At 41.0% G+C, this 23,483-nt stretch overlaps 9 protein-coding genes across 9 annotated transcripts; 5 read left to right on the top strand and 4 right to left on the bottom strand.

Moving 5' to 3' along the window:
- Positions 1 to 1,511: 1,511 nt before the first annotated feature.
- ATC70_012819 (uncharacterized protein) lies at positions 1,512 to 2,147 on the bottom strand (the record flags this gene model as incomplete). Its single annotated transcript, XM_064831989.1, has 1 exon — positions 1,512 to 2,147. The coding sequence occupies one exon, from the start codon at positions 2,145 to 2,147 to the stop codon at positions 1,512 to 1,514; it is 636 nt and encodes a 211-aa protein (XP_064678269.1).
- Positions 2,148 to 2,678: 531 nt separating this feature from the next.
- ATC70_012818 (uncharacterized protein) lies at positions 2,679 to 3,439 on the top strand (the record flags this gene model as incomplete). The annotated part of the gene is made up of 3 exons (XM_064831988.1): positions 2,679 to 2,870; positions 2,958 to 3,366; positions 3,429 to 3,439. The coding sequence occupies 3 exons, from the start codon at positions 2,679 to 2,681 to the stop codon at positions 3,437 to 3,439; spliced, it is 612 nt and encodes a 203-aa protein (XP_064678268.1).
- A 758-nt stretch (positions 3,440 to 4,197) lies between these two features.
- Positions 4,198 to 5,620, top strand: ATC70_012817 (uncharacterized protein; the record flags this gene model as incomplete). Its single annotated transcript, XM_064831987.1, has 3 exons — positions 4,198 to 4,370; positions 4,433 to 4,755; positions 4,806 to 5,620. 3 exons carry the CDS (start codon positions 4,198 to 4,200, stop codon positions 5,618 to 5,620), a joined length of 1,311 nt encoding a protein of 436 aa, XP_064678267.1.
- A 108-nt stretch (positions 5,621 to 5,728) lies between these two features.
- ATC70_012816 (uncharacterized protein) lies at positions 5,729 to 8,230 on the top strand (the record flags this gene model as incomplete). Its single annotated transcript, XM_064831986.1, has 7 exons — positions 5,729 to 6,047; positions 6,113 to 6,354; positions 6,405 to 7,197; positions 7,259 to 7,381; positions 7,439 to 7,556; positions 7,613 to 7,646; positions 7,703 to 8,230. The coding sequence occupies 7 exons, from the start codon at positions 5,729 to 5,731 to the stop codon at positions 8,228 to 8,230; spliced, it is 2,157 nt and encodes a 718-aa protein (XP_064678266.1).
- A 195-nt stretch (positions 8,231 to 8,425) lies between these two features.
- ATC70_012815 (uncharacterized protein) lies at positions 8,426 to 10,804 on the top strand (the record flags this gene model as incomplete). The annotated part of the gene is made up of 7 exons (XM_064831985.1): positions 8,426 to 9,602; positions 9,655 to 9,707; positions 9,765 to 9,861; positions 9,915 to 10,250; positions 10,310 to 10,432; positions 10,489 to 10,519; positions 10,573 to 10,804. 7 exons carry the CDS (start codon positions 8,426 to 8,428, stop codon positions 10,802 to 10,804), a joined length of 2,049 nt encoding a protein of 682 aa, XP_064678265.1.
- Positions 10,805 to 13,189: 2,385 nt separating this feature from the next.
- ATC70_012814 (uncharacterized protein) lies at positions 13,190 to 14,452 on the top strand (the record flags this gene model as incomplete). The annotated part of the gene is made up of 2 exons (XM_064831984.1): positions 13,190 to 14,087; positions 14,211 to 14,452. 2 exons carry the CDS (start codon positions 13,190 to 13,192, stop codon positions 14,450 to 14,452), a joined length of 1,140 nt encoding a protein of 379 aa, XP_064678264.1.
- Positions 14,453 to 14,732: 280 nt separating this feature from the next.
- On the bottom strand, positions 14,733 to 15,191 carry ATC70_012813 (uncharacterized protein; the record flags this gene model as incomplete). The annotated part of the gene is made up of 1 exon (XM_064831983.1): positions 14,733 to 15,191. One exon carries the CDS (start codon positions 15,189 to 15,191, stop codon positions 14,733 to 14,735), a length of 459 nt encoding a protein of 152 aa, XP_064678263.1.
- Positions 15,192 to 16,248: 1,057 nt separating this feature from the next.
- ATC70_012812 (uncharacterized protein) lies at positions 16,249 to 18,270 on the bottom strand (the record flags this gene model as incomplete). Its single annotated transcript, XM_064831982.1, has 9 exons — positions 16,249 to 16,450; positions 16,510 to 16,592; positions 16,650 to 16,760; positions 16,824 to 17,006; positions 17,069 to 17,215; positions 17,282 to 17,470; positions 17,526 to 17,666; positions 17,733 to 17,840; positions 17,896 to 18,270. The coding sequence occupies 9 exons, from the start codon at positions 18,268 to 18,270 to the stop codon at positions 16,249 to 16,251; spliced, it is 1,539 nt and encodes a 512-aa protein (XP_064678262.1).
- A 1,649-nt stretch (positions 18,271 to 19,919) lies between these two features.
- Positions 19,920 to 21,206, bottom strand: ATC70_012811 (uncharacterized protein; the record flags this gene model as incomplete). The annotated part of the gene is made up of 1 exon (XM_064831981.1): positions 19,920 to 21,206. One exon carries the CDS (start codon positions 21,204 to 21,206, stop codon positions 19,920 to 19,922), a length of 1,287 nt encoding a protein of 428 aa, XP_064678261.1.
- Between the last annotated feature and the right edge of the window lie 2,277 nt (positions 21,207 to 23,483).

Genomic DNA, 23,483 nt, shown 5'->3' with positions numbered 1-23,483 from the left:
TATGAATGAATAGACATTGGTATTATAAATCCTATTTCATGTCCCTGAGTCTGCCCTAAATGTAGCTACATCTGATGCTGAATCACAGAAATCCCTGGTTTTGCGCGACACCTTAAAGTAATCCATGAATGATCCAAAAGATCAGATATCCAATTCGGTCATGTTGGCGTCGCAACGGTTGCAAAATCCTCCCCTTTATCGTCTCGGAATCTTTCGTCAGCGATGTAAAATACAGCATATGTGTCCCCAATTGTTGCATTGAAAGCTTTACTTTTATCATTAATCAGCAAGTCCTTTGGGAAGCTGCTGTTCAATTCCTTGAAATCCCTTGCTTTGGACAGTGATGTAATTTAATTTCTTCATAACAATCTAGAGTTGACTCTATTGCATCATATGGATGTCCATGAGACACGTACCGAGATGCTCTGATTTGCCTTTTTGGAGACGCAATGTTGTGTTTGGCATTCGACACAGCGACATTTGCATACATGAAATAGGATCATGCGCAACAGAGAATACAAAGCATAGCCAGGATAGCCTGTAGTGCTCTTCGATTCACGATTCTCCTCTCATCAGCATCGCCATCATTGAATAGCTTGATAGGAAAGCGTGTTTGTCAGCCAAAAGCTGATTACATCTCCGACCATTTTCTTTGCTCAAAATGGGAATTTTTTTTTGCTCCTTTTGCGACTTGTTCAATCTATTTTGCGATATTAGACTATAAACTGCTGTGATTATACCATGCACTCTTAAGCTTTCTTGAAGTATCTTTCAAGACGCATCTGATGGTGCTACATATAAGACGTGCTCTGAACAAACTTGTCGGGCATTTTTTGAGATTATGAAATGAGGTTTAAGGCCAGAATATCGAGATTTTGTATATATATAAAAACCTCACAGATAAGGCTTCAGGAGTTGCGTTGGATCGAGAGCAGCATTTTGGATGAATAGATGCCATAGTAAAAGTCTTCATTTTTGTGGTCAACAACGCGATTGTTTGTTTTTCGATGAAAACCGTGAGGGGTACCTCATGCTTTTCAGTCGAGTGTTGGCCATGATTTTTTGATCCCCAAAAAGTTGAGCGAACGTGTCAGCAAGTACGTGCTAGATGAGAGCAATTGTTGGGCGCTATTCTGACAGTCTAAAACAGCTTTTAGCACGGGAAAACACAGCTCAAATGCAGCCAAATTTTGATGTGTTTTGCTTTATTATGAGTAGTAAGAGGCATTAGTCGTATGCTGTCTGCTTGTATATGAACCGTGCGCACTGATACAAATGCGGAGCAGCGCAGGAGGGTCAGCTTCACGGCTACAGACATATTAAAGAAAACCCCCACAAGAGTGGTAGGTTGAAAAAAGTAGTTTTCTAGTATGCATTGCACACATGAGACTTTATATAAAATGTATACCCCACTGAGATAATCTCTCAAGCTATCAATGCTACTCAAAGCATGATAATGTAAAAATGAAGTAATATATTATGTGGTGGTTATGTTAACGGATGTGGTAAAATCAAGCAGCATAAATAACTGGGGCTTTCAAGACGAATTCGTTCTGCTCGAGTTCGTTTATAAAAAACTGAGCAAGATCGCTACGAGAAATAAAGAATCCAGTTTCGCCTACATAGCCGCTTTTAACAGTACCTTCGTTACCATTCGTAAGGAAATATACTCTGGCCAGAGTCCAATCAAGATGAGATGCCTGCAGGGCGTTTCCAATGCCATTCATCTCCAAATAAGCATCGTGCATCATCCATTTGATGCTGCCTATAGCAAGAGTTGCGATCCAGGATGTCCCATCATACTCCTGATCCTTATAGCTAGGAGTTCCAAGAGCTATAATGCGCCGAATGCCTTTTCGCTCCATGCATGTAACAATGGTTTGATAACCATGGGTAATTGGCAATCCTTTTGAAGGAGCAGAGGTAGGGCCCAAGGTAGACAAAACCGCATCAACGCCGTCTAAAGCATGCATTATGTTCTCTTGGTCGTCTAATTCACCTTCAATCACTGTGATTTTAGAGGCCAAAACCGGATCCAGCTTTTGAGGGGATCGCATGTACGCAACCACTTGGTGATTCTTTGATATGGCTTTCTCGATGACTTTTTGTCCTGTGAGTCCTGTTCCTCCAAAAATTAAGAGTTTCATAGCGATTATTTTGTTGCAAAGTAGGTAGCCACTGCCTTGCTTCATCTCTTTATATACCCGTCAGTTTCTCGGATATATGGATCCAATTTTCTCCTCCACCCGTTACTGGCTTGATTGGCCAGTGGATCACAAAATTAACACTGAGCAACTCAGTAAATCATGCTCATATGGGGCCGTGCTCCATCACCACCGGGAGTCTGATGTGACTCGAACAGCCCGCACCTGCATCAACGCATGTATTGCTCCACGATGCCTGAACTGTTTAGATCCTCCTCTTTTTCATAAACTAGGTATGAACATCATAATCCATGAATGAAATCCAAAACAGCGATACTAACAAACATGCCATTCATCTTTTTTACATTACCCACCACATCAATTTCACATGACTCATCTTGGAATTTTACATCCATCCATTGCTACAACTGTTGCTATAAATTTCAACATCCATCCTTCCATCCATCCATCTATCCATCTATCCACCTATCCACCTACAACCACAACATTGCTTTACTACAACAATAGACTATCATGCCCGCTTTAGGTTTGCCCGCCGATGTCAGTGCCTCTGCTGATGGTACCCGTAGATTGTTCAACAAGTGGTCTTACGAAGATGTTGAGGTCAAGGATATCTCTCTCCAAGATTATATCCAAATCCGTCAACAAGTCTACTTGCCCCACACTGCTGGTCGTTTCGCTGTCAAGCGTTTCCGTAAGGCTCAGGTAAGTGCAATCAAAAAGAGTCCTTTCTCGCGAAAAGTGTGTTTACGTCTTCTCCGACATTTTTCGCAATGTCAATCTATTTGATAGTGCCCTATTGTTGAACGTTTGACCAACGCCCTCATGATGACTGGCCGTAACAACGGTAAGAAGCTCATGGCTGCCCGTATTGTTCAACACGCTTTCGAGATTGTCCACTTGTTGACTGATGCCAACCCTCTTCAAATCTTGGTTGATGCCATTATCAACTGTGGTCCTCGTGAAGACTCTACCCGTATCGGTTCTCAAGGTACTGTCCGTCGTCAAGCTGTTGATGTCTCTCCTCTCCGTCGTGTCAACCAAGCCATCTCCTTGTTGACTGTTGGTACCAGAGAGTCTGCTTTCCGTAACGTCAAGACCGTTGCCGAATGTCTTGCTGATGAATTGATCAACGCTGCCAAGGGTTCTGCCAACTCTTATGCCATCAAGAAGAAGGACGAACTTGAGCGTGTTGCCAAGTGTAAGTTTTGCTACTGGGGAGTGTTTGTTGATTTGTGTATGCTAATCTGTCTTACTCTATAGCTAACCGTTAAATTACTTTTTCGACGATCATTTCATTTTGGAGAGAAAGAGAGAGAGAGAGAGGATTATACACTATACTTTTCTTTTTTTTTTTTTTTTCTTTTGTGAAAAAATAAAATCAACATCCAACTAATAAAACTGTACATATGCTGAAAATGAGATCAAGTTGGATCATGTCAAAGCATGTTCGGGAGGGTTTGTGGATGGTTTGGAAGTTTGCGATTCGTTGGAACATGCTACTGAAGATCATGATGATGATATTGCTGGGCAAAGCTGGACATAGCACTCGAGCTATATGCAAACGGATACTACTTATAAAGCCTTGGTCTTTATAATGTACGCTCTATATCTACCTCCAAATGCTCACCCGGCAAACAAAGATGTAGATACTTGCGCATTTTGACTAGCCCATCAAAATAGCCTAACAGTGTTTGCATCACTTAAATCATTGTGTATCGGTGGATAACAACTGTCTCGTTGAGATATTGACACTTTCACTTTATGGTAGACAGTATGCATGTGCCACAAAGGTTGTATGCTGCTTTCGAATGGTTTTAATCAAGGAGATTCGTTTCTAGTGGGCCTTGTAGGGAGTCATTTGGAAACGAGTTGATCCATCTGCTTGATACTGATATGCCCAATCATAGGACAAGATCTCCAAGCTGGGAAGCAGCGTTTTAAAAAAGCATTCTCGCGTTCTTTTTTTTTTTTTTTTTTTTTTTTTTTTTTTTCATTCTTCTTTTTTTCTTACAAATATAATACACACAAAATGGATACCCCCAACGAAGCAGAAACAAGCAACAGTGCCACCGAGTTAAGAAAAGAGGCTTTGGAGCTTCGTGAGTTCATCAAGAAAGTCAGAGCAGAAGCAAATTTGGGTCCAATGATCAAGAGCAAACGATCCTTTTCCCTTATTGCAGAAGCAGCAGATACAGACGATGAGTAAGCTACATTGCGTTTATCAGCAATCAATGCAGCAGACTAACTTGAGATGGCGCTTGTAGGAGTAGAGGCAAAAGACAGCAGTTGGAGCAAGACCAAGCCGAGGCAGAAGAAGCAGTAATGATAGCAGCAACCAAGGAAGCAGAAGCAAGAAAAGCGTTGATTGCAGAAAAGAGAGACCAGTTTTTCAGCCGTTTAAACTCTTTTTCTCCCAGATTCTACTATCGAAAGCGACCTTTTACAGCTCTTGAATGTGCAAAATATGGATGGAAAGATACTCATTTGGTGGGTAAAAAGGACTCCAAAACCTGCATCTTGCAATGTGATGATTGTCAGGGTAAAATGTTTGTGATTACCTTTGATCCCAACGTTGATAATCCCAAAGGTAAGAGTGATTCATGGGTGATAACACGCTCTAATGCACAACGATTCTAGTCCAGGAAGTAGCCAAAATATACAAGGAGAGTCTGGTTTCATGTCATGCAGAAAACTGTCGTTGGAGAAACGAACCTGACACAGACGTAGTATACAACTTCCCTATTCAATCACTGGAGGAAGGCGTCAGTCGACTGAAACGAAATGCCTTTTTTTTCGTTTTTGCACAACAGAGAGTCAAAAGCACAATCAGTAAAGACACCTCCACAACATCATCATCATCACCAAGCCAGGAAGAAAAGAAATTGATTCCACCATTGGAGCACCCGCTGGACGATCTTACCTATTCCAGAGTGTGTGCTTTGGGTGTCCACTTTCTGCAACAACGAGAAATGATGGGAAAGCCCGATACCAACACTGTATATGCTGCTTACTTGTTATCATTGTTTGGATGGCAACTGTTGAGTGATACATTGCCTGGTATCCAGTGTGATTTATGCTGCAGTAAACGAGGATTTCATCAGATCAAGGAGGGCGAAAAGTTGGATGTCTTCAAGGAGCATAAAGAGTACTGCCCCTGGGTGAATTCAGAGACGGCGGATGCATACTCACCTAAAGTGCATTTTTCAAATCGAGATTGCAAGATTTGTGGTTACGAGTGGATGGTTGATTTGGTAGCTATTGAATATAGCCTCATTATGAGAAACAAGTTTTTGTCATTGGCAACAATAGACGCTACAGACGAGAAACGCAACGAGCTGAAACAAAAGAGGCACAGGGCGAATGACTTGCTGAAATTATGGGATTCACATAGCAGCAGCGGCAGCAGCAGCAACAGTGCTAGTGAGAATCAACAGCAACCACAGCAGCAGTGAGCAAAGAAAAAAAAAAAAAAAAAAAAACTGCCTTTTAAATGTATAGCACAAGGTTGAAACGTCAAAATAAAATCGTGCTTTTCTTTCTCTTTATTTAATTTAATTGCTATGGTGGATACATGTGAATACAAGAAACGAGAGCTAAAGATGGAAGAAGAGGATTCCAGCGCCAGTAAAAAGATCAAACTAGAGTTGGAAGAGAACGAAACTACTGTGCTTGCTGGTTCCGCCACAGAGCCACCCTCACCATCAAAGAATGAATCTATGCAAGACGAGGCCAAAGACCAAGACAAAGACCCTGAATTCTTCACTACATCCATGTACACAGACGAGTTCAATACTATGCTGGAAACTGTATTAAACGGTGAACAGTTCTTGTTTAGCACGGATGAGTTACAAGTGTTTGAGCAATTTCAGTTGCTGGAAGGTAGCGTACAATAGAATTACATGGTAAAAATGCATTTTTTTTTTTGAACGCCATCGCCACTGTAGACGAGTCAAAGCATTTGATAGTTCGGTTACTGATGAGAAAGCAAAAATGGCTCAGGATGAGCAAATTCAACTATGCAAGAAACATTCGTGATTTGGACAAAACTGCTGCGGACCTTGAGATGCATGGATTCGCAGACACCACCATAAAGGACCTATCTGAAGCACTTGCTATACTGTCAAAAGATGAGCTCAAGGCGATTGTAAAGGCACGACGTATGCAAAATTCAATGGACTCTAGTACAGTAAGTGCGCAGCTGGTGTGATCGACAAGCATCTAATGTTGTTGTGCTAGAGAAAAGATGGTTTTCTCAAGGAAATACTTCAGTTTGCCTCTACAACCAGTATTATACCAGAATCTAACGCAAGCAAGATGCAGGATTTATGGGCCTCTATCAGACAGCTCTTGGGATCATGCATTCGAGTCAATCCAGCACGCAGAGCATTGTTTGAAAGAGTGCAAATCGTCTATTACCGCATCAACCTGCTGGATGATTTCAACCCCATGTCCAACGCCATCTTGGCCAGAACAAGCAAACGAGTCTATCCAGAGTACACGCCATGCCGATCCAGCAGCATCTGGCTCTGTCGCGCTGATTTACTGAGATACGAGCAAGCCTTGCAAACAGAGAAGGCGTTTTATCAAATGACAGAAGGACTCAAGGTGTTCAATACCTCCAAAACGAAAAAAGTCATTTCTGCCGAGGGAGGTGATGCAACGGTGCGCCAGAAAATGGTAGAGGCATGGACCATTTGTGAGAACAGTATTGGGATCTGGGAGGAATGCATCATAGAGGCTCAGGAGCGGCCTTATTATATGAGACGTTTTGAAGCAGGTTGGATCTACACCCGGTTGATGGATCACGGCACTGAACTGTTGGCCAAAATGCACGAGTACGAATTGGAGGTCTTGATCTTGCAGAAGCTACTGGCCCAGCGCTTGTATCGGCTGGGTAAAAGGGGCAAATGGTATGATAGACTGGCTCTAGTACAAACCATACATATCAAGAGCGACAATACGAGGCTTCAGAAAAAGGCAGCATTACAAACTTGCATTGATGCCATCCACGATAATCGAGTGCATCAAAGTAAAACAGCAGTGTGTTTGAGTGCATGTGCCTCAACAAGAATCTGACATGCTTTATCTAGTTTATTTGCACGATATACACAAAAGGATCATCAAATTAGAAAAAGACCTCTGTGTGCCTCGAAGAGAACAGCACGATTTTAGCTACATGAACCTAAAGAAGCCAAAAGAAATAACGATACACGGTAAATTTGATGATGCATGGTAGATTGCGAGATGACTGACCTCAAAGTTTTGCACAGGCGAGAGGATCTCGGAGGAAATCATTGGTAAAAAGTCTGTATGGCGAAGTGATAATGGCGCAGAATGTTCAGTGGAACAAGTTTCACTAGAGTATTACCAAAAGAAAGGGTTCAAAGGGTGAGTGTGTACATGCGCATGAATGCTGAAGATGCAGAATAGCTGACATAGTGTAGTTTACATTGCGAGAATGGTGTTATTCGAATGATTGTAAGCTGTATTTCTGTTTGCGCCAAACATGATTGACTCACACTATACGACAACAGATGGTGCTTTTGTTCTGGGATATCGTATTTGCACCCATCCCTGGCGTATTTGAAACACCTTATCAAAGCGAGCCTCTGGACCTACGCACAGACGCCTTTTATGAGAGCAGACAGGATTTGATCAACACCCGGTTACGAGAGATAGAGAAGGGAGCGTATATAGAGATTATCAAACAAGTGGATGAACGAGAACGACCAAGAAACACAGCCTGCATTGGCATTAACTGGAAATATGAACCTCAGGACATTTTAGAGATTGCGGAATGCATAGGGCCCGCTTCTTTGGCGTCACTGAGCAAGCTGTTCTTTGAGGAATTTGGCCAACGTCAAGGCGGCATGCCTGATTTATGTTGCTGGAATTACGACAAGAAACAATGCTTGTTTTCTGAAGTCAAAGGGCCCAAGGATAAACTCTCGAAAACACAGCAGGTCTGGATTGAAACACTGACAGGATTTGGTATTGATGTGGAAGTGTGTCATGTCCAGATATGGAAGGGAGAAGATATCTTTTTGCACGACGATGCTTGAATAAGATAAATCATAGCAACGGAAAAGCATTTTTTGCTGTCATTTGTATGTAGATTTCCTTTTTTGGCCAACCATAAACACCTTTGATTTTCTTGACAGCTGAATAGATAAAGCGTTGCATCTCTGCTACTCGATTGTACGCATTTATCCCACTTACACACATCTTTTCATATACCTTCCCTATAGCAGCATACAATGGTCAACAACAGAGACAAGTTACAGCCATCTTTCTCTAGTCCAATCATTTCGCCCGACAATGAGTTTGGCTATTATCTACATGTGCCGCCATTCGATCACATGCAAGACCAACCAAGGCTTGCCATTGCTTCGATTGACAAGTTTGACAAAGAAAGCCCCAAAATATATGAAGTGCGTCCATTGCATTCAGACATTGCAGACTCGCCGCCCTTGTTTTCGTCTTCCATAAATACATCTGCCTCGACACTGGAAGAAGTCAAGTTGGCAGAGAGACAAATGTTTCAGCAGACTTGCCCAGAGACTTTTGACACAATCCAAAGTGTATATGATGCAGGGCCCAATCGACAATATCATTTTAAAAAATTGAAGCAAATGATGAGCTACTATGAGAAAAGTAATAGTATTACGAATAATCACAACGACAGTAGTAACATCTACCTAGATCACTTGCAAGATCCACACAATACCAACCACGAACAGCAGGAATCAGCAAACACTTTACCACATGGGCCAATCATTGATCCTCCGCCAAGGCATAGTAGTAGAAACCACTACCGTAACGCTTCACCTAATTTAAAGCGTTACGATTCATCCAAAATCGTCAGATATACGTTAGTCGACAAGGAGCTTTCGCACACCAAAAGCACCAATTCTAGCTATCATCAGAGATTAAACGAGTACGATAATGACGCTCGCCCAGTAAACACAGATCAACAGCAAATGGCAGGGCCACATCATACACCACCACCACTACCGAGTTATCATCCTAGTCTGCATCCAAAATTACAGACGGCCTCCTACCATGATTACTGGACTACAAGTGATAGCAGCAACTATTCCTCAAGCCGAGACTCCAAATGCTCATCGCAGTTTCAGACAACGGACAGCAACTATAGCACAACGTACGATCAACGCAATCAACAGATATTGAAAGAGCTAGGATACAGTCCAAACATGTTTTTTGGTTTTCAAAATTCGATTCAACCCGTAGAGGAAAAGACCAAGACAGAAGCCGCCTTTTATTTACGTTCGCCAAAGCAGAAGGAGGAGGAGTCTGCTCACACTGATGGCAACCAAACCAAGCAACCGGGAATACCTTATTTCACTTACTTGTGTACGCTTGTTATGATTGCCTACTTTGCTGGATGTTTGATCAAGAACTACCAACTGACAGGTATGTTGAAGCAAAGCTGTATTTGGATTAGTGTTGGTTGACGTTCAACTAGGTGCTGTCATACAATTATCTCCTTTCAATGTCATGGTTGGGCCATCTGCAGAGGTAACTTGGCAAGAGTCAAGTCGCAAAAGAGCACCGTTTAATGAGACTTCTTGATAGGCCCTGATATACACGGGTGCTCGATTTACACCGTGTATTCGTGCCTCTTCCTTATACCCCGTCAATGACAAGATATACACATGTCCTCGAAATCCAGGTAGGACCTATGCATACTTCAAAAACTACTTGAAGAGATTGACCATTTTGTAGCTTCTGATGTAGTGACGAGGCCAATATTCAATGATCAGGACTCTGCCGGTATTTTTGTCATAAATAGAACCAGCTCTCAGAGCGTCTGTGATTTACAGAGTGTCTGCGGCGGTAACTCATTCAATGATCCCTCAACACCCGACCAAGGCTATCGATTTATAAGTGCTATGTTCATGCATTCAGGTATTGTGCAGTTGGCCATTAATATGCTGGTTCATATAAGGCTTGGCATGCGAGTAGAGAAAAGGATCCATTCTGGACGATATGCCGTCATTTGGCTGATTTCAGGTGTTTTTGGTTATTTATTCGGCTCTCTTTTTGTACCAGCTGGTAATGGTAAGTGTGCTTAGGGTTTAGCAGTTTGTTTCGTATTAGCATTTGACGAGCGATTTTAGTTAGCATGGGCTGCTCTGTTCCTCTCATGGGTATAATGGCCTTTCTCTGCGTGGATCTCATTAGACATTGGCATACAATAGTACATCCGGTGAGAGTATTGGTATGCATTATTATTTATTTCGGTGAGTTACTTCCTATCCATCGTTTCCATACATCGTATTCACAGTGTCGCTTATAGTGATCACATTGGCCATTGGCCTGCTGCCAGGGTAAGTTGATTTCCGCCTAGTCAATATGTGCAAAGCGCTAATAATTCAACTAGATATGACAATTTCTCTCATATTGGCGGCTTTATTGGAGGCACACTTATCACGCTGGCTACATTGCCCATATCACCATTGTGTATAAACACGAAACATGATAAACAGTCTGACCAATCCATGTTGATTTGGCTGATGCGTATCTTGATGCTGGCGTTCATTGCTGTACTGATGTGGATGCTCGTGTATCTATTCATAAACAATGGGTCACAAAAGGTATTCAATGCAGACTGAAGTCAACACTAATTATCACTAATGCGCCTGTTTCACCTAGTCCTGCCAAGCTTGCCAATATTTCGCATGCTTACCCTTTTCAGACTTATGTAGTCCATATACCTAGATCCACGACATTTGCACAACAAATAAACAAACATTTTGCTTTTACTACTCCAGTGTACTACCATCAACATGTGTATCGATTCTTTGGATTGCCGGTGCAGATCTGCAAAGAGCGTCCAAGTACACTGTTTGGCTGTCGTGCCCTGAATCTGGTTAAAGTACAACGTTTCATCGCCTATCCAGTGCATTTCATCAAATATCAGGTAGTAATCGCATTTTTCCAAATCTGCGTGGCATATACAAACAAACATTGCATAATACTAGTAGCAAAAGGTCTGCAGCCATTGGCACCTAATGCCATCAATGACACATCCGTCTTGGATTGATCGGGAGGGAGAGGCCCTCCGTCTCTACACGATTCAATTTACTTGAGACTCTATGCTTGCAGTCTTTGGATGTCAGGTCTAAGGAAGCTAACGTTGATAGTCAATTTTTTGAATTGCCTTCATTGTCGAACTTGTTAAGCTTTGGAGGCTTATAAACCAATGCAAATAATGGAAACAAAAAGTTAAGCAAGGAAAAAAAAAAAAACAATGCTTTAATACGATTGCATTTGCGATACATGCCTTGACATTTCAATGGACAGTTTACACATCGTCCCCATTACTTGGCAAATATCATAACATAATAAGTTTATAGTCCCTAGACACTTTTACACCCCTAATATGAAAACTGGGTTGCCAAGCATTTGTCAGGCATAGTTCATATATGATTAGAGACGTTATATTAAATTTCTATTAACAATCAAGTTTCTTCCAACATTTTAGCTATGATTAATTTTGCAATATTAGTCAAAGGCTTGCGGCAGCGCGAGCCACCTGAACGTAGGCTGGTTTTCTGACCTACGCTTCGCTTTGGTGGAAACCAGCCGAAGGATCGACATGCTCATCGTAACGTAAAAAATTCATGGTCCTCCTTACTAGACACGTTTAAAACCTCAAAAAGGAAAGAAATTGACCTGACAAATGCTTGGATAGACTGGTATTATTAAATGTAGAAAGCAAGGAAAATAACATGGCTAACTAGAGTGCTATGCAATTTTGTCATCTATTTTCCGTATGCTTCAAAGCATCTCTTACTGTATTGCCTTCATGATGAAAACGGCATTGAGTTTGCAGGCCAACCCCCCATCAGCCAAAATTAATTCAAACGCAGACTCTTAGTCTGTTCCAGATTGGCCAAATCGTGGTAAATTTCAACTCGTTTGAACTATTTTAATAGATTCGACCAAGTAAAATATCGTAATCGTCGGTTGCTTCTATAAGCTTTCTTGGAATGCTTTTCAAGGCGCATCCAATGGTGCCAAGTAACGTAGATGTTTTGAATAAACTTATTGAGCAATTTATGAAAATATGAAAAGAGGTTTCTGGCCAAAAAGTCAAGATTTTCCATATCAAGGTCCCACAAAGATGATTTCAAGGGCTACGTTAGATTGATAGAAACATTTTGACTCAAGATATACCATAGTAAAAGTCTTCATTATCAAGGTCAAAAACGCGATTGTTTGATTTTTGATGAAAACCATGAGGGGGGTACCTCGTGCTTTTTGGTTGATTTTTGGCTGTGTTTTTTTTTGTCCCCCAAAATGTTGAGCAAAGGTGACAATAAGCAACTGCCAGATGAAAGCAATTGTTTGGAGCTACTCTTACCATCTAGAACGGCCTTGAACGTAAGAAAATGCAGCTCAAAAACGTTCAGATTTTGCTGTATCAGGGACACTAAGGACTAAAAAGGGGAAATACCAGTATGCTGTTTGCCCATATATGAAATAGCTACGTGTATATGGATGTAGAGCATCATATAAGAATCAGAACCACAGATAATATGAAGAGTTCTCATGTGTAAGTAGAGGGTCAACATGAAAGTAGTAGTATTTTGATAAGATACGCAAGGGCAATCGGTAGCGCGAGCTGCCGCTGCGCAGGTTGGTTCTCACCGAGGCGAAGCAAAGGTAGAGAGCCATCCAAAGCATAAAACCCCGTATAAACATAATATTTGTTATTATTCAATTAATCAATTCAAGTATAAAAATAGTTTTACAACTGGTATTTCTTTCTATTGCTACGTGAAAAACGTGGACGTTTGGTGTTTTTCATGTTCAAGGTTGGCCTTTTCAGCAATCTTTTTCGCTTGACAAGCTTATATGAATCAGTCTCGTTGATAGCCAGTTTATCTTTTGTGGTGTCTAGGGTATCTCCCTCTTTCTCAAAATTATTCTCAACGCTTATGCTTTCTGTTTGTATTCTGGTCGAAGTAGATGTCCTATTACTTCGCGCAACAATGACGAACTCTTCTACCGTTGTCGTCTCAGATTTGCTTGTGGTTGAGGAGCGAACGCCAGATTTGTCTTTTGATGTACTGGATGTCGAGCTGGATGATGTGCTAGAATGGCGAGATTTGCTGGAACGACGAGCATTCTTGTTGGTGAATGTTGGTGATTCTTTAGTAGACAAAGCATCACCACAGTCATTGGGGTTTGCACATTCAGCTAGAAAGCTTCTACCGAACGATGACGATGAACTAGAGGATGATCCACCACCAGAAGATGATGAAGAGGAATTTCCACCTTGTCCTCCAGAGGATGGCGATGACGATGACGAACTCCCACCACTCGAGGACGATGATGAGCTGCCACCGCCACTCGAGGACGAGGAAGACGACGAAGAGCCTCCACCACTACTTGAAGATGAAGAAGACGAGGAACCACCGCTACCACCAGATGAGGATGAGGATGAGGATGAAGACCCGTTATTACCACCACTGCTACTGCTTGATGACGAAGAAGAAGCCCCACCAGAACCATTGGAGCTACTGGAAGACGATGGTGACCCTGAAATAGCTCCGCAAGCGCCTTCATTTGAAGTGGAACTAGAGCTGCCAGTGCTAGAGATTCCTGGAGCATTTCCGTTATCGCACACTGCTTTTTCCTTTGGCATGTCGGTATTAGACATTGGTTTGGCATCGGATGAGTTATCGACACACTGTAGATTATCATCAGCTGAAGCAGGCTGTTGCACATCACAAACGACAGAGGGACTTGCTTGGCTAACTTGGGGACTTGTGGAAGAGGGTATTGAGCTAGCCGAATCACTAGATGTTGTGGCTGTTGTCAAAGGAGGACAAGCTGAGAGTGCGGTACCGCTAGCATCAGAGTTTGTTGGAACGCTTTCGACAGCAGGTAATTCTGAGTTGATTGACGCCGGTCCACTGATCGCAAGAGGTGCACAGACTAATTCAGATGTACTTGGCAGTGCTTGATCACTGGAGGTAGTGGTATCCAAGCTTCTGATTTTTTGAATAGGCAGACTCGAGGATTCGATTGATGAAGTGGCGGCAGTGTGGTCCATTGTGTTGACTGTATTGCAGATTTCAAGAGAATCGTCGCTTGCAAAAGAAGCTGTGGGTGTATCATCACCAGATCCCATAGAAACACTAACAGTGGGCAGCGGTCCTGTAGCACACATGCCCTCTGATGATCCAGTGGCTATAGTGCTGTATATGGAGGTGGTAGGAGATCCGGATCCAGATGAGACTATTGAGTGAGATGCGCCTGATGATGAAGATTCTGACGTGGGTGTAGTTTCCCAAAGTGTACTGACTCGTCCTGATATAAAGTTAAAACCGCTAGATGTCTTTGAGTCACTTGAGCTGCTTGAGATTGTTGAATCTAATCTAGAGCTTATCGAGTCAGGCGGGAGAGTTGATGCGGATTGCGATGTATCCATCGTGCTAGTAGCAGTATCACTGATCAGTGAAGTAGATACTGACCCACTGAATTCTGCGCAAACCACTAGAGACGTCATGGAGCCCAATGTGTTTGTGGCTACACAATGGTAGAATAACGATCGCATATAGATGAACTAGATATTGCTGATGAAATACTGGTACTCAACATGAAATCAGAATCACTACTGGGCGATACAAGGAAGATTTCAGATACATTATCGTATTCAATGCATCTTGTTTGAGATGTTAATTCACCATTGGCATTAGTATCCGTAACTGTCGTATAGTGATCACACGCAGAAGAGGCCTCTACAATGCTTGAAGCAGAGGAATCAACATAGGAAGGTACCAAGGCAGAGCTTGGTTTTGTGGCCCTTAATTCATCGCAGGTGGTTTGTGGTACGAGCGACCCAACAGTGTTCTTGACCAATGTTGTACTGAAGTGATCACAGTCAGTGACTGATGTTGTCAAAGGTAAGTGCATTGATTCAAATGCTGCTATGGTGGAGGTGAATGAATTCTCATTCAGAGAGGAGAGAGTAGGTGTGGCTCCCATGTTTGTGCTTAACTCAGCGCAGATAATGATACCAGTCTCTGTATGGCTTTGCACAGTGGAGCTTCCTATGAGGGCCAGGTAGATCAATGTGAATACAATATGAAATAGCATGACACTGAATGATTAAATTAGATAAAGAAGCAAGTAGATGAAAGATCAAAGAAAATGATCAACTGGCAATTGAGCTTCTTATTATTGCGTCGCATCTCAGCATTAATTGTCATATTAAATGTCTTGCATATATGCGCTTTTAACTTTTTTGTTGGTGTATAGACGACACTTAATTCGAAACAGGATCAGTCCTATTAAAAATCTGAAAACAAAGATAACAGTAAGCCTACCATAATCGTCAACTAGAAACACACATACATGCATACACACACACACACACACACACACACACACACACACACACACACACACACACACACACACACACACACACACACACACACACACACACACACACACACACACACACACACACACACGCACACGCACACGCACACGCACACGGGCTCACAGATAAATATGTGCATCCAAATTTAATGCTTTTACTGACGGTCCTGTTGTCAACGAAATTTTACTATTACCAGATCTTCGGGAATATTGTTCTGACAATATACATGATTGAGAAGAAAGTGAACAAACTTCTTCTTAAAGCTATCTATAGGTTAGCAAAATCCATAGGTTATAGACATGTGCTATATTTTGGGTAGAGGTAGGTATAGCAAAGACTACAAGTTGGAGCCTCTGAAGATATTCAAAAACTATTGTCTCCTTTTATCACCATAGTAACACAGAGACATGCTCAATACACCACTACTCGGCTAGGAAAGAACTTGCGTCCAGTTTATGGGGATGCTTCAAATTAGCATCTGATTCAACCATTGTTACTGACAAACATGGGTATTCGCAGATTCTCTAATTCCGAAATCATGATCGAAAAGTGCTCTGTTTGTCGATCAATTAATAATTGCGCATATTTACTTATAGTTAAAACCTAAACAATAGCCATATTCTGTAGTATAAGCGAGCTTTATCGTCATCAACAATACTAATATTCCATATTCTGTGTCCATGCTTGCTGAGATGGCTGATATCGAGGCGCAGGACGAAGATAAGGTGCAGGGTATTGAGAATCATCGTAGAGTGGCAGTACAACACCCAATTCCCAATTGCTAATGTTCATTTTGGGCCTCTTTGTATCGCGAGCTACGGTGAACTTTCCCCAAGCAGAGACAGTGGCGTTATGGCTCCTATTTTGAGTGTTTATAAAGACTGATACATGACCCCTTTTGCAATTCTGCATATTTACCCGCAATACATCCATCCCTTTAATTTGCCAGCTGCTGTCTGTGCTGATGTTGCTGTATTTGTTGGAAGGGTGGCAATTATATACTAAACCAAGACTATTCTCAATACATGGCATAATCCATTCATCCAGAAAATAGATACCTTGGAATGCATCAGCGTGCCTGGACGTTGGCTGATTGCATCACACATCACTTGCTTTGGAAACGTATCTTTTCTCCATGTACTTGTGCTCAAGCAAATAGTGCCTGCACCCTGTAATAAATAAGACTTGAAATTAACATTCCTCCAACAGTGTCAACAAAATAACGAACTTACAGGCGGGCCCAATTGACTTGATTCCACGGTATCCAACGATGGGTATATGATACTAATAGGTGGTAATTGGTTCTTTTGAGTCACTATAGGTGTTGCCTTGCCATCTTTGTATGCTGGAATGCCACAGAAGGATCTATACAGCTCATTCAAATACAATAGCGATAAGGATCCCAACGATGATGTCTAATTTGGGAAATTTTGCTCAGCAAATATTGCACCATTCGAAACCATTGAATCACCAATACCTGCATTTCAACTTTTGGCATGTTGTCTTTAGTATTGCATGTTGAACCAACGATACCCTGCACAATATCAGCCAATCGAGTATGTCCGTATTTTCTGTACTCTATATCTCCTTCAAAAACACCAGATACGGATGCAATGATGTGAGCCTGGCGAGAAATAAAATACCGTTAAATTATGCTGCAGTATCAGTGAAGCAACATTGGGCCAAGTACCTTGGCATTGTCAAAGTTGAAATTCAAAAGTTCGTCTTTGACCGAAGCAGGAACTTGCATATGATCAAGCAGATCACAAATGTCCCTTGCAAAACGTGGCAGTGCACTGATAGATGTGTACGGCTGGTCCACCTTGGGAAAATCTTGAATAAAAACCACGTTTTCCAACTCTTCGTAGTCGTATCTTTCCTATCCGCAACTGTAAATGTCTATCTATCCGACTCATGTGTGCAGTTGCCCTTACTAAATTTGCTGATCCAATGACGACTCGAACGGATGTATCATGAAACAGCAGCATCAATTTGGGATGGAATACGCCGAATTTGCTGTCTTTTAGAGGTGGTTGTATGATGATTCTATGCGAGTGCACTTGCTTCCTCATCGCCTGTCCATGCAAGAAATAAGATGTGTCAATCACTGAGCTGGCAACAAGCCGCTATGAGTACTTTACAGGTCTACCATGTGTAACTATGCAAACGTTGACGTCCAAAGGAAAGTGGTCATTGATAAAATCCATACTACACACAAATGCTGTAATGAGGGCTTTCTTTAAACTGTTCTATATAGCCTATCAATGTGCAGCTCTAACACCAATACCACGCCGGCTTACTGACCTTCTGAACAATATCCTCAAATCGAATATAATCGGGTCCAACAAATCCTTTCACATACGTAAGTTTGACTATGCCGTTCCAAAAGCGCGTTTCAGAGTTATCGAAGCGTTTGACAATTCTATGCACTGGATATGAACTGCTTGTTTCTTCTTCTCTAGGTCTTTTGTTGTTGCTGTTAGAAACGGGCAGAGAGGCATCCGCCAACAACATGTCTCTTGCTGTAAGTTGGTCAACCGTCTTTCCCAAAGATGCTGCAATCGCTGCTTTCATGTCGTTTTGCTCCTGTTGCTCTTGATCAAAACGTGCTTCTAATCCTTCAAGTGATAATGCCATGGCCTTAGCTATCTGTTGTCTTTCTTCATCGTCGCTCATCATGCACTGGTTTGTATCTTGAAAATAAATATATAGGGAAAGAGTTTTCATTTTCATGTTTTAAACTCTGGAACTAAACTTTTCACAATTGGTTCCCAGTTGCTTGGTAGTCTAAAGGACGAGTGTGTACATCCCTATATATTAGCATCAGTTTTTAGTCCATGTATACCTCGCATTGCACATAGAAGATAGCAATCGTTGATTATATGTCAGGGACTCTGCGCTTATTCCACTCTTTTCCTGTTGGTGATGATTACAGATGGTTTTGTAGATTTCATATTAGAATTCCACTCTTACTGTTACATTGAAGCCCTTTAAACTGTGGCACTAACTTTTCCACATTGTTCCTCTTCTGTATCAATGGGAACAATGCCTTCAAGGGCAGGCAACACACTAGCGTTGCCTCTTGCTACTCAAAATTATGCAAAAAATAGCGACATTTGGGTGCATTTCAGCCGCGATTTCTTGCGATTGAAGTCGTTTCAGGCAACCAGAGTAGCACCAAACGGTTTCTTTCATCTAACAGCTGTTTCCTGGCACCTTTACTCAAATTTTTTTGGGGTCCAAAAAACATGACCAAAAACCAGGAGAGGTACCTCATAGAAATTATCGAGAATCAAACGCTCGCGTTTTTGACCTCAAAAATGAAGACTTTTTCTATGGCGTATATTAATTCAAAACGTTGCCCTCGATCCAAAGCAAACCCTGAATCCACTTTTGTACGACTTTGATATACAAAATCTCGACATTTTCGCAGAAAACGTTATTTCATATCTTTCAGTTTTGTTTTATAAGCTTATTCAAAACATCTATCGTTATTTGTACCATTAGATGCGCCTTAAAAAGTACTCTAAAGAAGCTTAAGGAAGATATAGGTTAATCATCGCGGTTTATATAGTCGATTCTGGAAAAACAGATAGATCAAGTCGAATTTGAACAAAATCTGTCCAATCTGAACGAAAAAAAAAGCGGAGATGCAATCAGATTTTGGTAGCTGCTCGAAGCTTTTCCAAATCTTGAACACAGTCGATGTTACTAAAATGAACAAGAAGATTAGGAATCAAAACGTGCTATAACTTAGTCTGTATATCTTGCCTTGTTTTTTCCCCCTCTCTCTGAATGAACCTGTATAGGTATTGGAGCTGAAGTTTTATCTGACAATGTCGTTACTCGCTAGTGTGTTGCTAGTCTTCTTCTTCATTAGCTAATCATACATATGAGTCGCTATCTTTCCTTTTACACATACTTTACTCATAGTTTACCAGGATCATGTTGAGAAAGAGAGAGAGAGAGAAAGAACAATCGATTAATCGAATAAGCACTTATACAGGTTTACGATTGTAAAGTCCAATAAATCAGCATGATAAAATGATCGAGGCAGAGTTTTCTTTGAAAAAATAGAGTTGAAGTTATCTGGCTACACAATATATAAAATATATATAGTACATCCTGATGAAATGCATGCTTGATACACAGATGCGATTGTACAGCATCCAAGTCTATATACATGAACGCAATGGCAAACTCACATGAGCAATGATTGGGTAAAAAAAAAATGCAGTGTTTCTGATTCATTTAATGACAAAAAAACAAGGTACGGTTTTTCCCGGCCCCTTTTATTTTATTTCATATCTTGCTATTCAATGATACACTTATTGAGCAGAAGCCAGTTTGGGAGCATGAGCCAAACCGAGGTATTCCAAGGGAGCCTTCAAATCAGTAGAGGCCTTTTGACGAGCGATTTCAGAATAGTAGTTCAATTGAGCTTGGACATTTTGCAAGATGGGTAAGACTTGATTTTGGAGAGCTTGAGCAACATTCTTGGCCTTATCTAAAGAAGAAATATCGCTACGGCTGAATTGAGTGCGAACCAAATCAATCTGCTTGTTGGCAATCTCGACAAGAGAAGCAACACGGTTTTTGAGCCATTCAGGGGTTTCATTGGATTGCACCTTGACAAAGACAACTAATTGAGAGAGTTGGGTGGATACCTGTTGAGTCAAATTGGCAAGCTTCTCGTTGGTGCTAGCATGCAGAACTGAAAGACGTTCAGTGACAGCAGGAGGGAGACGTTTTTGAGTAGCTTGAGCATAAACAGAAACGGATTGAACAATCGTTTCTTGTAAGACTTGAATGTTGGCAGTGGTCTTTTGGACAAGGGCCGAGGTCTCGGTGATACGAGCAAAGTCATCACGCGAACGAGGGATTTGTGAGGCAGAGGTCTTGACTTGTTCAGTGACTCTGTGGCTCAAACGAGCGGTAGCATCATTCAACAAGTAGTAAGCACGGACAGCTTGATTGATCTCTTGAGCTTCATTGGACTCCTTCTTTTCATCAGCAGAAACTTCGCGAGCATTGGCAGCAGCAGGAAGATAACGGTCAAGCACAGCTTCAACATTATCAACAACAGAGCCGATACGCTTGTTGGCTTCCTTGGCAACTTGATTGGCAGGCTGCTTGATGGAAGCATCGATTCTGACCTTGACACCATCCACGATTTGATAAGAGGGAGCAGTAACAGCTCTGACAATCTCCGCGGTGGGTTGATTTACCACAGGAAATTTGGTTTGGATCAAGTCTAATGATCGACAACCAAGAGCATCGGCTTTCTCGACATGAGGTTGAATGTAACTCTCGTAGTAAGATTGGACATAAGTAGGCTGCTTGTTGGTATATTTGCTGACTGTTGATAAGGTGGAATTAGCAGTGAGAAGAGCAAATCGTCCAAGGCTGGTTTTGTTGGCAATGGCATGTACCGTTGAAACACTTTCTTGAACGATTGGGAAGGAGGTAACACGTGAAACGAACTTTCCTGTTTTTTCCTCTTCTTCACGGGCTGTGGTAGTGGTTGTACTGTCTGACGAAGAAGACGACACTGATGATGTATCAGATAAGACTTCCTCTTCAACTACAATATGTGATATGTTTTGTTGATCCATTTTTCTTGATAAAAACTGGATTTAATCAGTTGATAGGGTATAAGGGAAAAAAGAAAGAGAGAAAAAGAAGAGAAAAACTGAAGGCGAGTGAGGGTTTTTATACTTGAGAGAGCCCAGTTTAACCGAAATTGAGCTTGTAAACGTGGGCTGCTTGTTTTCACCCCAAACTACACATATCATGCCTTATCAGTACACACTGCATTGATTTACAGTCCGTTATTTTGCATCATTTATCATATGAAATGCACCTTTTTGTCTCTTGATAATCAAACTAAACCTCTTTCTTGCTGCAACATGAGAGTGCCCTTGAATTCATTATTATATTTGCTATAGTGAAAATCACTCTCATAGTCGTGAATCTGATCCAAATCGGGTTGATTAAAACGAGAAGTCAATCTTAACCTACTTTGATCATTTTCACATGTGAAAATTGTAGGGCCAAGCACAGACGCTCTGTTTATGATATGTACTGCATAGGTTATACAAAGAGAAGGCATAACACACTATCGATCCATGATTGCACTTCTATTAAAAGAATATGATAATAAGCATGTTATCTATCGTTGATAACGAAACCAAAAAGCCTTTAGGGCGAATGACGGATCAAATTATGAGTGATTCTTTTTCGTTGTAATTGCTCCATGCTATTCGTCTTGCCTGAAACAGAGATTCATGTCACAGCGCCCTGTCAAGTGTACACAAACGGTGAATTCAGGATCATACTGACTCTGTAAAATGGTGTTCGTGTTACGATGCTCGTATGGCTGTCGATAATAGAAAAAATGGAAGCTAGAGAAGAGTAATCTTAAAATTAGGAAAAACATGTCAACCGAATACTTCAAATTTCATCGAAAGAGAGTACAACATGTATGATCTATAAAGCTTTGTTTTTTTTTTTTTTTTTGGAAAGCACATCTAGCCTGGAAGGTGCTCTATTGAAATGAAATTTTCCTGCTGTGCCTTTTAGGGATGGATCAAACTGAAAGACGTTAGCATTGGGTCCGTTTAACATGGTATATAGATCACAAATCAGTCTATTCTATAACCTTTGACTTTAAATACCGGTACTAATAACTGGTAATAGTAAAATCTATTATAGAGATAGCATGTGGTATTCATATTGGTCACTACTTGCGAAATAAGGCTCGATCTAAATGTAGTATGTTAGACTTCTTTCATCCAACATTGCCATATTTATAACATTTCAAATAAGCTTTTTTTCGCACAAGCTTTTAGACAGCTTTCAAGTATCTTTGTTCCTTGGAGATGCTGATGATACGGTGCCCGCGGACCATATTTTGATTTGTAAAAGATCATGGGTTGGGGATGTTCAGTTGGAATGCCATCACGAGCAGATCGGTATGTCTCATATTTTCATGTGTCGGCGCATCTGACAGATATTTTTGACTTGTGAAAGAGAAGCAAGTTTTCATATGTTTGATTTAACAAATAAGCAGCTTGAAAACATCGAAACTTTTGTAGAGTTTCGACACTGCCATACCATCTTCATTTCGACCTTGATCTACTTCTTCATTTATATGCAACAAACTCAGTGGTTTTATATTATCTAATTGCCATCTTTTACAAATCCAATGGTGGGCGTTTACAGGTTATCTAAATATAAACGGTTTGCAGTTGAAAATCCTGATCTGCACCAAAATGATTAGCTCATTTTTTCAGGTACCATATTTGCTGGGCTTAAAATGTAACATCAGATCAGAGGCAATGAGCAAAATTGCTCTGATTTCAGCTTGATTCCTGAAATCGACAAAAGCACGAAATTTTTTGCCGATAGACTATAATTCAAAAGGAGGATTTCAGCTGTTGAACTTCTATCAGATTCTATCATCTCTGTAATTTGAGAGGAGATTTGAACCTAAATGAGTAAGAAAAGCAATGTGTAACAAGATATTGGTCAATGCATTTTTGACATGTGAAATCGATAACATTGGCAAACCGCTGCTTTTGCATGTGAGAAATGGAGAGCAAGAGTCATACAAACCTAGCATAGTGCAGCTACCCTTTATTTGTCGTACTAATGCCAGGATGCATAAATTCAAGCATGGCATGCTATTCCCTTTGTTTACCTTTTACATGTCCATGTGCAGCATTTTAAAAAGCAATTAAAGCAGTTTAGCAAGATAATAAATGACATTACAGATCAAAATGATTTGTTTTTATTGGATATTATATAGCGACAGAATTTCAAGTGAGAAAAACCAAAAAAAAGTAATAATAATATGAAAGAATAAATATATATGAAAAATACTATGATAT

The sequence above is a fragment of the Mucor velutinosus genome, assembly GCF_035048745.1.
Source record: "Mucor velutinosus strain NIH1002 chromosome Unknown tig00001569, whole genome shotgun sequence".
NCBI classification, from domain to species: domain Eukaryota; kingdom Fungi; phylum Mucoromycota; class Mucoromycetes; order Mucorales; family Mucoraceae; genus Mucor; species Mucor velutinosus.
This window is presented reverse-complemented; position numbering and strand designations above follow the sequence as displayed.